Source organism: Phasianus colchicus, chromosome 1 (genome assembly GCF_987193195.1).
Source record: "Phasianus colchicus chromosome 1, bPhaCol1.hap1.1, whole genome shotgun sequence".
Taxonomy (NCBI): domain Eukaryota; kingdom Metazoa; phylum Chordata; class Aves; order Galliformes; family Phasianidae; genus Phasianus; species Phasianus colchicus.
In genome coordinates, this window is record NC_143436.1 from 155,567,389 (window position 1) to 155,585,123 (window position 17,735).

The following is a 17,735-nucleotide window of genomic DNA, read 5'->3' on the forward strand; positions in this document are numbered from 1 at the left end:
GTCTTAGGACTGTTCCTTTAGAATTCTTCTAATGCAAACTGGAACGATTCTAACAAAAAAGTTCTTTAACTTTTCATATAACATCACATTTTGGAGCATTTTATCACTCTTATAATCCAGATATTTCATGGCTTAATAGACACTTAAGCAATTGCCAATCTGTGTCCAGAGAAAGATATTAACTAAAATAATATTTTATTAATTTCTAAAAATAGGCAGGTAACAGGAATCCCATTTTCTTCTGAATCAGGGAATGTTAGAAGAAAACATCTTCCTTGTTTATATTTAAAATATATTTGGTATCAACTACGCTTTGAAGTGCAGAAAATCACTTGATAGTTTTGTAAACCTGCATTAGGAGGTATAGGGCAATTCTAGAAAAGAACTACTACTACTGGCTACTGGGCTTTGCATACTTCTGTAAAAATCACTTCTCAGTCCTCTTCTGCCAAACAGGAAAAAGTAATCAGTGGCAAAACTGATGATAATGTTAGACTGTGAAACTGATTATTCTTCAAATATCCCCTCTGCACCAATGCCAAGAAAATATTAGGAAAGAAAGACTGAAAGGAATAATTTCATGATGATTCTGGAATGTGCACCCTGGACAATTGTTTTTTCTGTATAGCGTATATTAGGTATTCAAGGACAAAAAATTAATCAATTGATATATATATATAGAGAAATATATATATAATATATAATAAATATATATATATGTTATATATATATATTTAATAATTAATGATAGGCAAAAATTTAAATACCCTTTTGGGACCTCAGAGTCAAGTTCTGTTTCACTTACATAGATAACTGGAATGATACATAACCTGAGAATTTCATACAAGAATGTCAAAGGATAAGACATTTGCTTATGTGATTCTGCTTTATATACTGTTTGGAGATTTAGGCTACCATATCTCGGGAAAAATATTTCTCCATACTGTCATCACCCAGGTGGTAGAGGAAATGTAGCTATTGAAACAAATCTGTGTTGAACAAAATAGATTGATCTTATCACCAGAATTCTTCAGAATTGTAAAGATTTAATGAGTTAGTGGTATTGATGGTTTTAATAACAGATAATGAAGGAGTAGCTTTGTAATTGTTTGAAATGCAGTGCTAGAGTACATGGAACAATTGGGTGACTGGGATAAACAACCTGATAGATAAACACATAGTACATGAAAATATGCACTGCTCTGTGTTCTGAAAGGGCTTCTTAATTTTGGTGCTGAGACTGGATCAACTCTGGCTTACTTTTTGTAGTATGACTGTTAGATCAGTAAGCCCCAGTGATACACTGGGTATAAAGACAGAACACAGGAATAGTTCTTTTGGTTTTGGTAGTTAACTTGATGATCTGCCTCTACACTGTCATTTCTGCTTTGTGTTCCCAGCTGTTACATGTAATGCAGTGTCCAGCTACTTGGGCTGCCTTTACATTAAGGCAGCACTAAGTCAGCAGAGTTTGCTCACTGATTTTGTAAATTTCTTTTTAAAAACATTAAAATTTGGAAATACTGTGCATACATTCAACTGAAGATGCACAAAGCATACTGTGAACAAAACCAGCACAAGAATTTTTACATGTATGGCAGGGTATATAAACTGCACACATACAGTTGCAAGATCCAGGTGGGTCCTGTATTGTAGTGTTGGTTCTTTCTCTGATAGTTAACATAAGTTGACATGTAGAAGAAAAAAAAAATACTATGCAGCCCTTAACCTGGAATTATTATTTTTTCGTAGGTTTTTGGTTTTTTTTTTTTGTTGTTGTTGTTGTTTTTTTTTTTAATAGAGAATAATAGTGCTTTGCCAAATGTGTCACTCTCATCTGGGTCATTTTGGTAGGAAAGATTTCTGCTCAAGTACTGATTCTAGTATTTTTTTGTTATACTACTTTCAAAATAGTGGAATAAACTTGATGCCAGTAGGTGATTATTTAAATGGACTTCCAGCTGTTTCCTGGTATTTCTGTGGTTTCTTTTTTGAAACCAAAATATCAAGAAAATAATTGCAATATTTATTATTGAAGTTCTTAGGGTAATGTATGTTTCCATTTACCTATAAGTCTTTCTCTAAATCTATGAAAAAGCAATTGATTGTCACTTAAAACCGTTTGATAGTTCTGTATTAGTTGCTGTATTAGAATTTCTAGAATGTTTTTAAAATGATCTGAATTTGTAGAGTGAAGTGATGCTGTTAGGATTTGGTTGGTGATCATTCAAATCTGAGATGCTCTCATACTTGTGGTGTCTCTGAGCTGATGTGACTCTACCTCAAGTTACAACGTGGTGTGATAAACTCTGCCTTCTTATTGTAGGCTTCATATATTTCTAACACTTATATGTGGCTCTTCTGAAAATTGACATTTAGAAATTAAAAATATGCTTTTAACATGCTAGTTTTTTGAAGGCCTTCATTTGCCCCACAATGAATATCTGTAGTTCTTCAGAAAATTACTGTTGGTTACTAAATTATATTTATTTTTAAAAAATGATTTTCAATCTGATCTTGAAAAACATGACAAAATACTTTTGAAGATATTTGCAAAAAATGAGCAAATATTTACCAAAACCTAGGCATAGAAATACACTTACCAAAGTCTAAATACTTGTTATCCTTCCCCTCTCATCAGTTTTTCTAATCTTTATCTGCATGTTCTGTTGCATGTGTGTATTATTGTAAATGCTAGGGATGCTGTTTTTCTCTTGGCTGCTATTCTGTTTTTGGTTTACTATTTTTGTTTTGTTTTTTTTTTGTTTTTTTTTTAGCAAGTGAATATAAATTTCTATTTTGAAATGTTTTAAGTAACTGGAGTAGAGTTTCCATGATTTTTTAAAAACCCTGCTTGTAATTTGAAGTAAATTTATTGCCATGCATGGGATGAGGTTTTTGTATTTAGCTACAACCAGAACTGTATGTGGCTAAATAAGAGCTTTCTCTATTATCACCATTTAAACATTAATTGAGCACCATTGTACTCCGCTGTTCAGAGAATGACAAGTAACAGGTTGTAGTTTTGACTGTTTTGCCTACTACAGGTGACCAACTGAGTGCCATACTGAATTCCATTCAGTCACGGCCAAATCTCCCAGCTCCTTCCATCTTTGATCAAGCTGCAAAACCTCCCTCTTCCCTAGTCCACAGTCCATTTGTGTTCGGACAGCCCCTTTCCTTCCAGCAGCCTCAGCCACAGCTTCAGAGTAAGTTTGTCAGCCTTACCTGCCTCATCAGTCCATTTCTGCAGCTTTTACATTGCTGTCCCCCGTTGCTTGCTAGCTTCTAATCATCCCTCAGCACGCCTTTCTACTTTTATTTTGTTGAGTTACTTTTTCATCATTCAGACACATGTGAGCTAATGCTCCTAAAAAAAGTATACTTGATCAACTTTAGTTTTGATATTGACAATATTTTGCTTTTGTATGTGTCCTGCAGCATAGATAACATTCATGAAAGTGCATTTCCAATATTGTATGAAACTCTGGGTTTATAATGAAACTAAACACCTTCTATGGTACAAAATGTTGATAAATCTCTTAACATAAGAAATTGACTGCAGTAAATTAATAGTTATTCAGTTTTCTTCTTAAATTTCTGATTTTGTCATCACAAAATGATGTATCTGGAAAGTTGGAACTTTCCAGAAGTTATCAGTCCAGAAGAACTCATAAAGACTTAGCAGTCTTGTGTTGAGTGCTTATAAGGTTGGTAGGGACATGCAAATTTGCATCTAGATGTGAATGGCAGTTGATCTGATTACTGGCAGGAGAATTTTTGTTCAGTGAAAATTGAAAGTTTACCATTCATTGTGAGTAGCAGATACAACAGTAAATTCTTGCTTATGTACAGAACAAGTCTAGCATGCTGGTCTTGTCTTACCTGTAGAAGTATCTGTTAGAAGTGCCACAGTTCTTTTCTGTGGGACATGTCAGTCAGTTCAGTTTGTCTCACACAGCCCTAATGTGCGCCGGTTCAGCCAATGCTAAGTATTGGTAAGTATTTAGTGGAGTGCAGCAAGTGAGAATTAGATTTAAATATCTAGTTCACTTCTGCATGGGCTATCACCTCATTCTGACAGTGACATTGTGTGCTTATACTAGGCTGTCAATGTTTTACGGGCTGGGTTGGCCTGTTTCCGTGACTAGCGGGGCGGAAGGATTTTGCAAAATCCGTGCCTCCAGAAAAGGGAAGCAGGGGACCCCAAAATAATTAAAAACAGTGGCAATGATCTGAGGAGGAAGAAACTAATTTATTAAATATGGTATCGGAATGCAAGATAACATACTATAATATAATATAATTAGAATTAAAGCTAATAAATCACATATAATGAGGGAGAGTATCCGAAAGAAGGATAGACCTCACCATAACTGAGGTGAGATGCACAGTCCGGTTGAGCAGCAGGAGGAGAGCCTAATGAAGAAAGAGACATCAGGTGACCTTGCTGGGTTATATCTCCTCTCTGACCACAAAGCCCCCTGGGGTATGTAGTTCCTCTCTTCCAGACAGGTACCCAGAACTGGAGCATTGACACTTTAACTCCCAGTGCACTACATAATGTTATGATGTGGAATACCGATAACCAAAAATCATAAAACCATGACATGGGCTTAAACCAACATTCTGAAAACATGTTCCAAAACCTAGTTAGATGAAGCAAGTGATTGCCAGTAATGTCAAAATAGCATCACTGGGAATTTGACAATTGTATATTCTTTTCCTTCACTTTTGTTTTTATTTTGTTGTCCAGAGTAGTAAAGTCAGAGTTTCTTATTCAACATTCAATCAAAAATTTCCCTACTGGTCTTATTTCAAACTTTTATCATTTAGTATTTATGTATGAAAAGAAAAGCTGTCTATTTTTTTTTATATGCTGCTCAATAAGCTTTTTTTAATTAAATTACTATCCATGTATTGTTTAAAACAAGATCCAGGATTCAGAATTAGGACCTTTTTTCCAAGGGGAATGCTGGTCTAATAAATAAAATAAAAATACAAAAATAAAATAATCTTAAGTTTTCTGTCTGATTTGATAGCTTAGTACAGTATTTCAACCAGTTAGGTTATTAGCGCTTGCAGCAGTATAAACTAAACCGGAACTCAAACAGAACTAGTGTACTATGTTGCCATAACTGTGATGTGATACAAGGACCTTCTTCCTAACAAGTTGTCATTTACTTTGTGATATCACATAAATAATGTAAATTATATGTGCGAAGGAGGGAAATATTAAAGTTTTTGTTTCCAGTACGAAAAATCTAGAAGCATATGAGACGAAAACAGTTTTGAGTTAGAACTTCCTTATTCTTCTGAAAATCTGGTAATCCTCCTTTTACCGCTTGACATAAAGGTAGAACATTATCTGTGAAGGCTGTAGGACTGTGTTCATGTTCATTGAATAGTCAAGGAAATTATCAGGGATCTTTGAAAATTAAATACTATTTCTAGAAACCATATGCATTAGAAAGTAATGAATTAGCAGTGTACATCTATTAGACTAGCAAAGCATAACTGCAATAAAAATATTTAAACAGGAAAGTTCTATTAATATCTGATTTTGCTGTGCTTTTTAATGTGTTTGATATGTGCAACTCTGAGCTATAACTGAGCTGTAAGAGAATCCCTTTTAACAATTTATTATTTCCAAAGCATTTTATAACTTCCTGTTTCTAAACAAGTAATTAGAAGTTAAATCCCTTAAAGAGCATATCCCAAGGCTCCATATCATGACAACTATAGTTTTATGTAATTACAATTTTAAATGATGTCCTTTGTTCATAAGTGCTTACTACAATAAATTTAGATCTAAAAATTAAAGCAAATGTTTGTTACTTGTTCTATTAAAAGGATTGGTGATACTTTAACAGTTGAAAGTAGTTGTCCCCCATTGTAGATTCCCATGGCTACAGACATGGCAACATGGAAACACTTCTTCTGATTTAACAATCTGAGAAACTAGCTTAGGCTACCACTTACATTTTCTGCTGCCTGTCTATTTGAAGAGGTTTTATATTGAAGCATGATTTTGAGGGGAATTAAGATCATGTTGAATGTCCCATAAATGTATTTCCTAAGTAGTGTATCAGAGTATGGAGAAAAACTTTAATCTGATCATGATGCATACTCTGCCAGAGATTTTCTTCAGAAAAAAAACAGTTAGCTATTCTTTCTGAGGAATGCTTTCTGTTCTTGGGTTTTATTTTCTTTTGTTTTCCAAATTGACTTGAGGAAGAGGGGATGGGCTTCTCACAACTTTTTTTCTTCAGATACAGCATCTGGTTATTTTTTGCAGAAATACTATAGTGCTTTTGGACAACTACTTCTTCATATATTATGCTTGAAGTATTTTTTTTTTAACAGAAAGAGCATGAGTTTTCCTTGATTATTTCAACAAAGCAGTCTGTAACTACTCATGCCTGAATTTGCTTGCTGCTAAGACTGTAAGATCATCAATAACAGATTTGCTCAGGACTACAGCTTCCAACAGCTGCCAGATTTATTACTCATTACTTGATTAATTTGTCTCCGCATTTTGTTGATTTTGTCCAATTTCTGCTTGGATTCTGAGTGTATCAAATCCTGGAGAGTCAAGCAGGGTCTTGTTTCTCAGCCTTCGGCAGTCTGTGCTGGTCATAGAAACCCTGTCGCACTGTTCAACACCAGTTAGTAAAATTTAAGAACTGGCTGTTGAATTCTCAATCCAGGGAGGAAGCTTGTAGTCACAGAAGTTAGAACTTTCTGCTGTTATCTTCACATCTGAGTTGTTATTACAAATGAGGAACAGATTTATAGACTGGAGATGTGTTAAACCCTTTTGTTTGATTCATCTATCACAATTCTAACTCTTCCACTATAGCAAGGCAACTTGCCTTGAGTAGTTTGCTCAGCACAGCTGTTGTTTCCTGACTAACCTCAGTCCAGGCAGAAGCTGCAGTGCTGAGTTGCTGTTCAACGCATTCATGGTGTTAGACTGCCTCATTGCCAGTACATGCTGCAGAGCTGCAAATCAGTATATGATCAGCCCCTACCATGCATATGTTCTTCAGTACTGTGTTAGCATTTTCTTCTTGGTTTTCTTCCTTTTCTTCCTAGGTGCTTATTACAAAACATATGAAACCTCTGGCTTTGACAGTGCTTCTGTCAGCCACTTATAAACAGTGGAAGCTGCACAAAAGATTTGCACACATACAGAGTGCGTAACCCTTTTTAGGAGCATTTTAGTAAAACGAAGGGAGAGAGTAGTTTTAACCAATCACTCTGCTTTCTTCTATGTCATACTGAAATGTCATAGAAAGCAGACTGAGAGTATTGGCTAACTTTTTTTTTTCTGATGCCAAACTTTTTTCTTGTTGACAAACTATTATTCCTCAAAGAAGTTAAACTGTTTCATACTTTAGGCTTCAAAGATTTAGTGTTGTAAGAAACACACTTATTTTTTTGTGGTGCTGAGCAATTTAAATTCAAAACCACCTCTGGGGGACTGGTAACATAGTTTGGAGGACATGTATAAATTGTGTCGAGGTTTATTTTAGAAATAATTTTGACTCATTGTCTTCAAAAATTAGGAAATTACAGATTCGCTATTATAAAATTATAGGTTAATTTTATATAGTTCTCTAGTACAGGAAGGCTTATTTCAATTAAAATATTTAAGCAGTTCCAGTGTTTGTTATTGAAACCCTACCTTTGGGCAGTAAACATAAAAAATTTTTCTTTGCAATGAACAGTAATATTTTTATAATGATACTACATTTTAGCAGTTGCTTCTGTTCATTCTTTCATTTTCCTACTAGATTTATCTAGTAGTTCTCTGCCTTTTTAATATGTAATATTCGGATGTTTGTTGACTTCTGTGTATTCTTTTACTTATCAAGAAATGGAATCCATGTCCAACTGTCAGTACAGCTTTGGCATTTTTCAAAATATGAAAAAACATAAGAGGCATCCAATGCTTAGGCAAAACTGCAGAAGGTAGGTCAGTGCTTTCCTTCATCATCATGCAAAAAGGCTGGAAAGGAGTGGCATTTCAGAAGAAATTTTAGCTTATCTTCACAATCCAGACACACTTTAGCAGTGTTTTTAAGTCTGTTTCAGACTTAAAAAATAATAAAAATTAACATGGACCAGTTGGCAGTATGTCATGCCTGCTGGTTTGGCTTATCAGTTTTTCCTCAGAAGGAGTAGACATCGGACATCCTGCCATGAGCTGCCTCTTATGTTTCCACACTGTGTAGCTTTTCAGGCTGGAACTATTTCTAAGTTGAAGGAGAGAGTGTGACTAGAGAAGAGGCTGTCATGTTCAGTTGTGACTGGACAGGTCTTGTTTACCTGTATTTGAAGCCTTCGTAGTCTGAAGGTGATTGAAGAACAGGAATCCTGTCCTTGTCACTGACCAGACATACTGGATGGATATAGATTGAATAGAATCACAGAATCATAGAATCACTCAAGTTGGAGAAGACCTTAAAGATCGAGTCCAACCACGACCTAACCATACTGCCCTAACTCTAACAGCCCTCTGCAAAATTATGTTCCTGAGCACCATATCCAAACAGTTTTTAAACACATCCAGGAAACATTGTTTTCCTAGACAGCAAGGAGACTGTGTGGGAAACACATTGTCTTTGACCCAATCTCCTTGAAATGACTGAGTGCTGATATAGTACTCAACATAAACTAGATTACAGAGTTGTAATGTAAATATTCTCAGATGTAGAATGAAAGAATGAAATGAAAATCTGCATACATTAAATTGGATTTAGTAAAGATTTAATTATTCGCAGAATGGGAAGCTGATAAACAAAATTGTCATTTTTAGGCTTGTTTTTTACAAAAGTGTTCGTTTAATGCTATGTTACATTCTTAATGTATTTTCCTGCATTTTAACTTTATAAATGTGCAAAATGTCTGATGTCCTCCTACTCAAAAGCTATATAGTTGGTATTGCATCTTTACAAAGCTTTTGTAGGTATCAAAGTAAGTAATGCTATTCTTAAACTTGTGACAGTACTAGAATGAGAATATATGGATTCTTTTATGATTTTAAAGAATTAAATTCTTACCTCAAGCACAAGTGAACATCTTCTCATTATAGAATCTGTGGATGTATAGTTTGTTATTCAAGGTAGAGATTTTAATGTATTTGTGTACAGCTTTGTAAATTCAGTACCTGACAAAAACCAAACCAACCAACCAACAAAACAAAAAAACAACAAAAAAACCCAACAACAACTAAGCGATGTAGGAACAGAAATCTCTTATTTTCAATGCACTTTTCTTCCATTTGTACAAAAGTGTATTTCTAAAGCCAAGTATCTTCTAGTGTACAAAATCTTTTTAAAATCATTGATACAACAGGAAATGGACTTTTTTTTCCTGAAGAAATAAAAATTGAAATTAGAATTAAAAACAGTGTTATAGGAAAGTAAAGTCATAGACTTCAAATTAGAAGTTCCTGCTGTTATCTCACTCTATCATGGATTATACCAGAGTTTAACTTCTTTTTTTTCCTTAATCCTTAAAGCAAAATTATTTATAAAGGTTGATACAAATTTGTTTTCATATCTATACTGTTTGATAGAAACTTCTACTGATAATTAGGTCTTCTGATGGTATTACAAAACTGCAGTTCACATTACAAGTAAAGATTTTTGTAACATTTCATTACTGAGGTGAATTCAGATTTGAAAACAAATAGCTATAATTGGTTTAATATATTTTTCATCATTCTTCCAATGAGTAGTGAAACTTCAAAACAGAAAAGTCCGGATCTTCTGTAATTTTATCAAAAGAATGTTACAAACGGTCATCTAAAGAAGATATTGCAGTTTTAAATAACTAATCTCTGAATTTACAGATTAAAATTTCGCATTTAAAAGCAGATTTCTGTTCAAAATTAGGTACTGCTGGTTTCATAATAAACGATATATCTGATTGACTAGCCATAGTGCATTTTAGATCCCATAAACTATTACCTTAGTATTTTATTTTTTGAAGTTTGCATTAGGGAAAGCTTTTTAAAGTAACTGTTTCTCATTTAAAACTAATGTAGGAGTCTTGATAAATTCAAGAATATTTAAAAGAGGAGATGCATTATCACTTTAAATGCTTGTTTTTATATCTACAATTTTTTCCATTGAATCTGTGCTGCTTCTGTGCAACTGTTTTCCACTGTAGACACTCCATCCTGCTGCCTTGCTTCTCGTGAGCGTATTTACAAAACTAGTGATGTAGCTGGGCCTGCCTCTGCTATTTCATCTCTCTCTCACAAACTGAAGGGTGGGTATGCATGCAAACATGGCTAGGTTATTCAGATTTTGCATTCAAAGTGTTGCGGTTTTTTTTCTCCTTCCATTCATTTTCATTTCATTCCCTTAATACAATTTATTCAAGTTTGTTTTGTGTTAGGAGTTTATTTGATATGGCCATTCAATATTGTCTTACTGAGCGGCACTGATTTCAGGGTATGCATTTTAGCTATCAAATTTTGTAAATGGGTAACTGTTAATCGAATATAACACTATCTGCTCTCATATGCAAATATAGAAGGCAAATGAAATGTAGAAGGGGAAAAAACTAATCTTTTTTTGTTCTTTGTTTACAGATAAATCAGATATGTAATTATGCAGTTTTTCATGTGGGGCATTTTTTTGTGCTGATACTCTAGAATGCTAATTAGGATTATTTACATACACGTATGCAAAGTGAAACCTTCCTTAAAAAAATATTTTTCATTGCTAAAAGCTATTGCTAAGCTATGCTTTTCAAAAACATTTTTGTTCTAGATGCTTTCCTACTTTTTTAACTGGTAATGCATATACTTGGAATGTGATACATTGCAGAATGGTTTGCCATGTTCTGTGCCCTCTAAGAAGACATGTGTTTTCCGTTCCCTTTTTTCTTTTATGAGGAGTTCTATAAAAAGTTATTCAAATAATACTACCTATTTTTTTCTCATAGGGCAAACTTTGAATTAATATTTTTGTTTGCTTATTTTGGGGAGAAGTATGTATAAAGTAATTTCATTTCTGAATTCATTTATCACAAAGCAGAAATCTTAAAAATTGTTCATCAGTAGAACTGGTGAATAACAAAACTGGCTTGAGAAAATGGTTGAACTGCTATTTAATAAACACATTTTTTTTTCTTCTAGCAAGAGCAGTCATTTTATAAAACATGATGTACCATGCTATTTTTGCCCCATTTCTTTCCCCCCATGTCAAAACAAACATGCAGATAAGAAAACAACCAAAAAGCTCCTGAGAAAAAAAGGTTAAAGACACTTAAGACACTCAAGAGCAATAATGAAAATGTTTGAAATGTTCTGCTTACGTTTGGCATGTTGTCCTCGAATATAGACAAAATATTTCTTTTTTACTCTGGAGAAGTATAAACTCCTGTTGTATCCGGTGTCCTGGGAAGAAAGGAAAGCACCCTAACTCTCAAGTTTATTAAATATTTTAATATAAATATTCTTAACTTTTTCGTGTTGCTGTTTGTTTTATTATAAGCCACTTAATCATGGAGAAAACAAAAAATGTTTTCTGAGGAGACATCTTGGTTTCTAGTCTTTATTTATTTATTGTGAGATTTAATGGTATTAATAAAAAAAAAAAAAAGAAACAGGTCATCCCATGCTTTTGTATATTTTCTAGCATGCAGATAAGGCTTCATGCTACAAAACTAGAAGAATTCAGAATTTTGTATTGCAAAAGGAACTAAACACAAATTTCCCACCTTCCAAGTAAATATTGAAGGTACTAAATAAAAGATGACTACCTGTCATTTCTGTTCCCATTAGAAATCATGGTTCAAATTAGCAAACATTTTTTGATTGATTTAAATTTTTTGACAAATTATTTTTTCCGCCAGAATATGCTTGGGTCGGGGAAAATAGCATTTTAATTCTAGTAAAAAAATAAATAAATAAATAAAAATCCACAGTGCAGTGACCTACTTTTACAAGCTTTACAAGGATAACTACTTCTTTTCTAAGTAATGAAAACATATTCAAATTGGAAGGACTGTGTCAAGACTCTGAGGTGTATTGCTTTCTGGAGAGAGTTGTATATTATTATAATTTGATGAGTGTTGCATTATTACCACTAATGTAAACATTTCTCAACTTAATTTAAAAAATAGAGTTATATAAGAGTGACAGAGTTTGTACTCATAAAACGATTTGAAGTATAATGTTTGATGAGCTAGTTACATACGTGTACTAGTTTGGCATGTAATACATGTATAAAGTCAATGCATTTGAGAACAATAAATTACTGCATCAAGCTAAAGGTGGCTGATGGTTTGGCTTAGGAGTAATAGAAGAAGGTTATTATGAGTAGATTATGTTCTAGGAGAAAAATGTTGATAGCATGTGATCTTAAAAATCAAGATAGATTATTGTGAATTGTTTTAAGCTTGTTTGTAAGCCTTTTACCCAATTATTTGCCTTATAATTGTATTTACTTCCTATGTTTCCTGACTTTTGAGAATGAAGAAAAGTAAATCTGGTCATACTAGTGGTCTTTCTGCTAGTCTCTTGTTGCAATCAGTCTGACACACAGAAATAGTAAAGAAATAAACCCTTGGTTTCTGTTGCAACTGAGGTAAATTTTGTTAACACCTAGCTTTGTTAATTCCTTAGTTAATTGTAGCTAAGGAAGTAAATATGGTTCCTTTATTTGTGTTTTGAGAAACTAGTGAACTATGCCTTTAGATACCACTATAATGTGTTTTTCTGTAAATATTTCCTACCCAATGTTTGGTAATGTACATTCGTACATCTTTTCGGGAGAAGAAATGTACCAATATTTAGATTTGCATGCATTACATTAACAGAAGCATGCTTTTGAATTTTATTGTGCATTCAGGTCTTTAATTCTTGTTTTGTGCTGTTAAACATGTCACTGTTAAATATAACAATTTAATTACAAAATATGCTAAACAGGTGACCGAGTGAATTTCACAGGAGCTGCTAGACCTATTTCTCCAGCGGGAAAATCAGACATGTCATCAAAACACAGATCTGACAGCAGGTCACCGAAGCTTGACGTGCGAATGAATAGAGCTGCTGCTGACCAGAAGAAACCTAGGAATACTGACGGCCTAACAGCCAGTGAATCTCTGCTGCTGAAATCAGATGCTGCAAAGTTGCGGTCAGATTCTCACAGCAGATCTTTGTCTCCAAATCATAATACTTTGCAAACACTAAAAACTGATGGAAGAACTACAACTGGTCTGAGAGCTGAATCTCCGGGGCCAGGAACTCGGTCATCTTCTCCAAAGACAAAGACACTTACAGCAGTTAGATCTGGTGCTAGTTCTCCACGATCCTCATCACCCCATGATAAAACGGTACCTCAGAAAGCTTCATCTCCTGTAAAAACAAAGCTTGATCCTCCTCGAGAACGATCCAAATCAGATTCTTACACATTAGATCCAGACACTCTTCGCAAAAAGAAAGTACCGCTAACAGAATCATTAAGGGGGAGATCAACTTCACCCAAACCAAAAATTATTACAAAGGACATGACACCTACAGAAACTGAAAATAGAGCTCCATCCCCTCATGTCGTCCAAGAAAACCTTCACAGTGAGGTTGTTGAAGTGTGTACTTCAAGTACTCTAAAGACTAACAGCATTACAGATAGCACTTGTGAAGACAACACAGAATTCAGAAGTCTGGACGACAGTTCTAGTAAAGTTCATTTCAGCATAGGGAAAGCACCTCTGAAAGATGAGCAAGACATGAGAGCATCTCCAAAAGTGAGCCGTAAATGTGCTGGTAGGCATACAAGACCCAAAAAGGAGAAATCCAATTTTCTTTTTAAAGGAGATGGCTCCAAGTCTATAGAGCCAGCCAAGCAAGCAATGTCACCTTCTGTTGCAGAATGTGCTAGAGCTGTGTTCGCTGCTTTTCTTTGGCATGAAGGAATAGTTCATGATGCTATGGCTTGTTCATCTTTTTTGAAGTTTAATCCAGAGCTGTCCAAAGAGCATGCACCAATACGAAGCAGTCTCAGTCAACAACCTGTAGAGGAAAAAGAAACCAAGTTGAAAAATAGGCATTCATTGGAAATATCCTCTGCTCTTAACATGTTCAACATTGCTCCCCATGGACCAGATATATCTAAAATGGGCAGCATCAACAAAAACAAGGTCCTTTCAATGTTAAAAGAACCACCTTTGCATGAAAAGTGTGAGGATGGAAAAATTGAAACTACCTCCTTTGAAACATCTAGTCATCACACTATGAAATCCAAGTCTCCTCTTCCATTAACACTGCAGCACTTGGTAGCTTTCTGGGAAGATATTTCTTTAGCAACTATTAAAGCAGCTTCCCAAAATATGATTTTTCCAAGTCCTGGTTCTTGTGCAGTGTTAAAGAAGAAGGAAAATGACAAAGATAACAAGAAAACCAAGAAAGAGAAAAAGAAAAAAGAGAAGGTTGAGGCTAGACCAAGGGGAAATCTTTTTGGTGAGATGGCCCAATTAGCTGTAGGAGGACCTGAAAAAGACACAATCTGTGAGTTGTGTGGAGAATCACATCCATATCCAGTGACTTACCACATGAGACAAGCTCATCCAGGTAAGATTCAGTATTTTGCTTCCTGTGTCTGCCTGCAAAATACATCATACACATACATTTTTGTATTAGTTGCTGCTATGGAAATAAGTCAGGCTGCCTTGTTTTAACTGTTTTAACACAGTTTACCACACATGCTAAATTTAAACTCAAAAGTACTTAAGGATGTAGGCTCTCAAACATAAAGAAAATTTTTGAAATAAAGACAAATCAGCAATCAGACATTACAATACTACTTCAGAAATGTGATGCTTGTTACACTCTAGGACTCCAAACAGTGCTGAAAAAAGGGAGAAAAAGTGTAAGTTATGGTTAATTAACATGTCTATGTTGCCAAAAGTTTTCTCTTCTACTACTGATGATCTGCTGTGTCATCTCTTGCTATCAGTGAATTTTGATTTAAAATCTATATTTTAAAAAGAAAAAAATATGTAGTTAGTATCTAGATTTGTGAGCCTTGTAAAATACAAAACAGCTATATTTTGTCTCTACACATTACTTGAGTCTGTTCAGGAGTTTAATTCGGGAATCATTAAGAAAATAATTTTTAGCTAGACATTAACTACTGTTTGCTAGTCAACTGAGTCTAAAAAATACTTGTGATATAGCCAGTAATAAGTAGCCTTGTCAGAGACAAAATTATTTGTTTCCTAGATTGTACACCAAGCTAAATGATTTTACCTGTTAGTGAAATTCAGGCTGGTGTTGTATGCGTTATTTCTAGTACTGTATGGTAAACTAAGGAGCCTTGATCTTCAGCACAAATCAGTTCTCTCGATTTTTCTGAGAACCAATAATCATCAAAGGAATACACTTTATTCCCTTTTAAGCTTTGTTAGATATGTTGTAGGTCTTCAATTTTAAACTGTAGATATGCTGGCTAACATGTAATACTGACTTTACCATCACTAAGCTGTCTAAGTTGAAAACTGTTGATGCACTGGGCATGTTAATAATAAAAACATGAAAACAGAAGTATTTGGATTCTTCAGATACCACTGGGATACATGAATGTGCACTGTAATTTTTTAAATCTGTTAACAGGAGAGGCAAGCACCTTCCTTCCCCACCTACATCCCTGTTTTGCAGATAGGAAAAAAAATCTTTATTTTGAAATAACTTTTTTTTTTTTTTTTTAACTGTATGTAGGTTGTGGTCGTTATGCTGGTGGCCAAGGTTATAATAGCATAGGACACTTCTGTGGAGGATGGGCTGGTAATTGTGGTGATGGTGGTATTGGAGGAAGCACTTGGTATTTGGTATGTGATCGATGCAGAGAAAAATACCTCCGTGAAAAGCAAGCAGCAGCAAGAGAGAAGGTATTTTTATCTGTTTATCTTATGTTTTTCTCTCTGTACTAATGCATTCACAGTTTGAAAGTAGACTTTGAAAAATTTGGAATTTCAGAATCATGGAAGGTTTTGAAATACCAATTCACAATAATGTTACATGAGATCATACCCAGGTCTTTATGTGATGACATAACCAGGCTTTGTGTGATCTAGAGTAATGGAATACTAGCATAAAAGGCATTCATCTAATATTGCTCTTGCCATATCCAGTTTCAAATTTTTGCTTAAAATATGCAAATATGTGGAGGTTTTTTTTAAAGATGAGCAGAACAGTTTTAGTTTAAATGAATTAAACTAAATGTATTAAAACTTTTTGCACACAAAATTCATTGTGAAGCAAACATGATAACTTACAGCTTTTTATGAAAAGTTAAAAGTACTATTTTAGAAGAGCATCATTTTATAACAGGAAGAATCAAGCAGCTTACCTACGTGATATTGATAGCTTTTCTTGTGATGAAGAACAATTTAAATACACCTTTTTTTCTTTTCATTAATTTATATAGATTAAACAATCTAGGAGAAAACCAATGCAAGTTAAGACTCCTCGTGCCTTGCCAACTATGGAAGCTCACCAAGTGATTAAAGCTAACGCACTATATTTGCTGTCACTGAGCAGTGCTGCTGAGCCTAGTATCCTCTGCTATCACCCTGCAAAAGCATTCCAATCTCAACTTCCCAGTCTAAAAGAAGGAATTTCTGAAGATTTTCCCATTAAAATGCCATGTCTGTATCTACAGACTTTAGCAAGGTATTAAAGAAAGTTTATAAATACTGATTATAATATTCATTTATCTAGAGTATTATTTCCTCTATTATTTCCTTTTAACTCTACCTTAGTGTCTCATGTCTACCATGGATTTCCCAATCCCCGTGTTGGTTACTGTTTAACTCATCAGTTGAAAACACCACTATATTTTGCCCTAAGGTGGAAACTGCAACTAGGTTGTATTCATTAGGTGAATAGTAAATGAATCGTGTTAGCTGTCTACGTGTATTTGCAAGGAAGTATTTTGTACATTTATTTCTGTAACTCATAATCCTAACTTAGGAAACCTTATTTGATGTAGGCATCATCATGAAAACTTTGCTGGGTACCAGGATGACAACCTCTTCCAAGATGAAATGAGGTACCTGCGCTCAACTTCTGTACCTGCACCATACATCTCAGTTACTCCTGATGCGAGCCCTAATGTCTTTGAAGAACCAGAGAGTAACATGAAGTCTATGCCCCCCAGGTACTTCTCAGTACTACATACAAATGTTAATGCATTAGCAGAACACCAAGTTTAATTTTTTAAATTTTTTAAATTTTTTTAAATGAAGATAATGGAAAACATTGTCATAATAAAGTAGCTAAAGTATCAGGTCAGCCCAGATCAGTCTCTTGAAATAGCAGAAAAAAAACCCAAAACACAAGAAACTGTTCTTAAAGTGTCTTCAGTAAATGATAGCGTATCTGATGTATTTTCAAACACTGGTAATGCAAGTTTGCAAATCTTATTTAAAAACTTTAAGAGTGTTGCAGATCAGTTGCTTCTCTTTAGAAAGGTCTTGATTTCACAGCCAAACTATGCTAAAACAAACAAAATAAAAACAAATCGTACATTCAGAAATTGATGAAGGACTCTTCACCAAGGACTCTTGGTGAAAGACTCTTCACTAAAAATCCTTAGTGTACCTTAAGAAAATTTATCCCTTGTCCTTATTTCAGGCCTGCTTATTTTTCTCATAGAGGCAAATGCAGTTTTCCCACAATCGCCAGAACTGCAAAACTGAAGACGTTATTTGAA

General features: G+C 34.3%; 1 protein-coding gene across 14 annotated transcripts in view; it reads left to right on the top strand.

The window, feature by feature from the left end:
• Positions 1-17,735, top strand: part of MYCBP2 (MYC binding protein 2) — a 202,017-nt gene that overhangs the window by 152,988 nt on the left and 31,294 nt on the right. For 10 of the 14 annotated variants that reach the window (XM_090130483.1, XM_090130437.1, XM_090130445.1 and 7 more), the window contains 5 exons: positions 3,048-3,209; positions 12,953-14,593; positions 15,740-15,909; positions 16,449-16,693; positions 17,013-17,180. In XM_090130483.1, the coding sequence (XP_089986609.1) occupies positions 3,048-3,209; positions 12,953-14,593; positions 15,740-15,909; positions 16,449-16,693; positions 17,013-17,180 (2,386 nt within the window). Of the gene's footprint in view, positions 1-3,047; positions 3,210-10,182; positions 10,285-12,952; positions 14,594-15,739; positions 15,910-16,448; positions 16,694-17,012; positions 17,181-17,735 lie in introns of all 14 variants that reach the window. The other 4 variants (XM_090130532.1, XM_090130523.1, XM_090130477.1 and 1 more) reach the window with 2 other exon arrangements.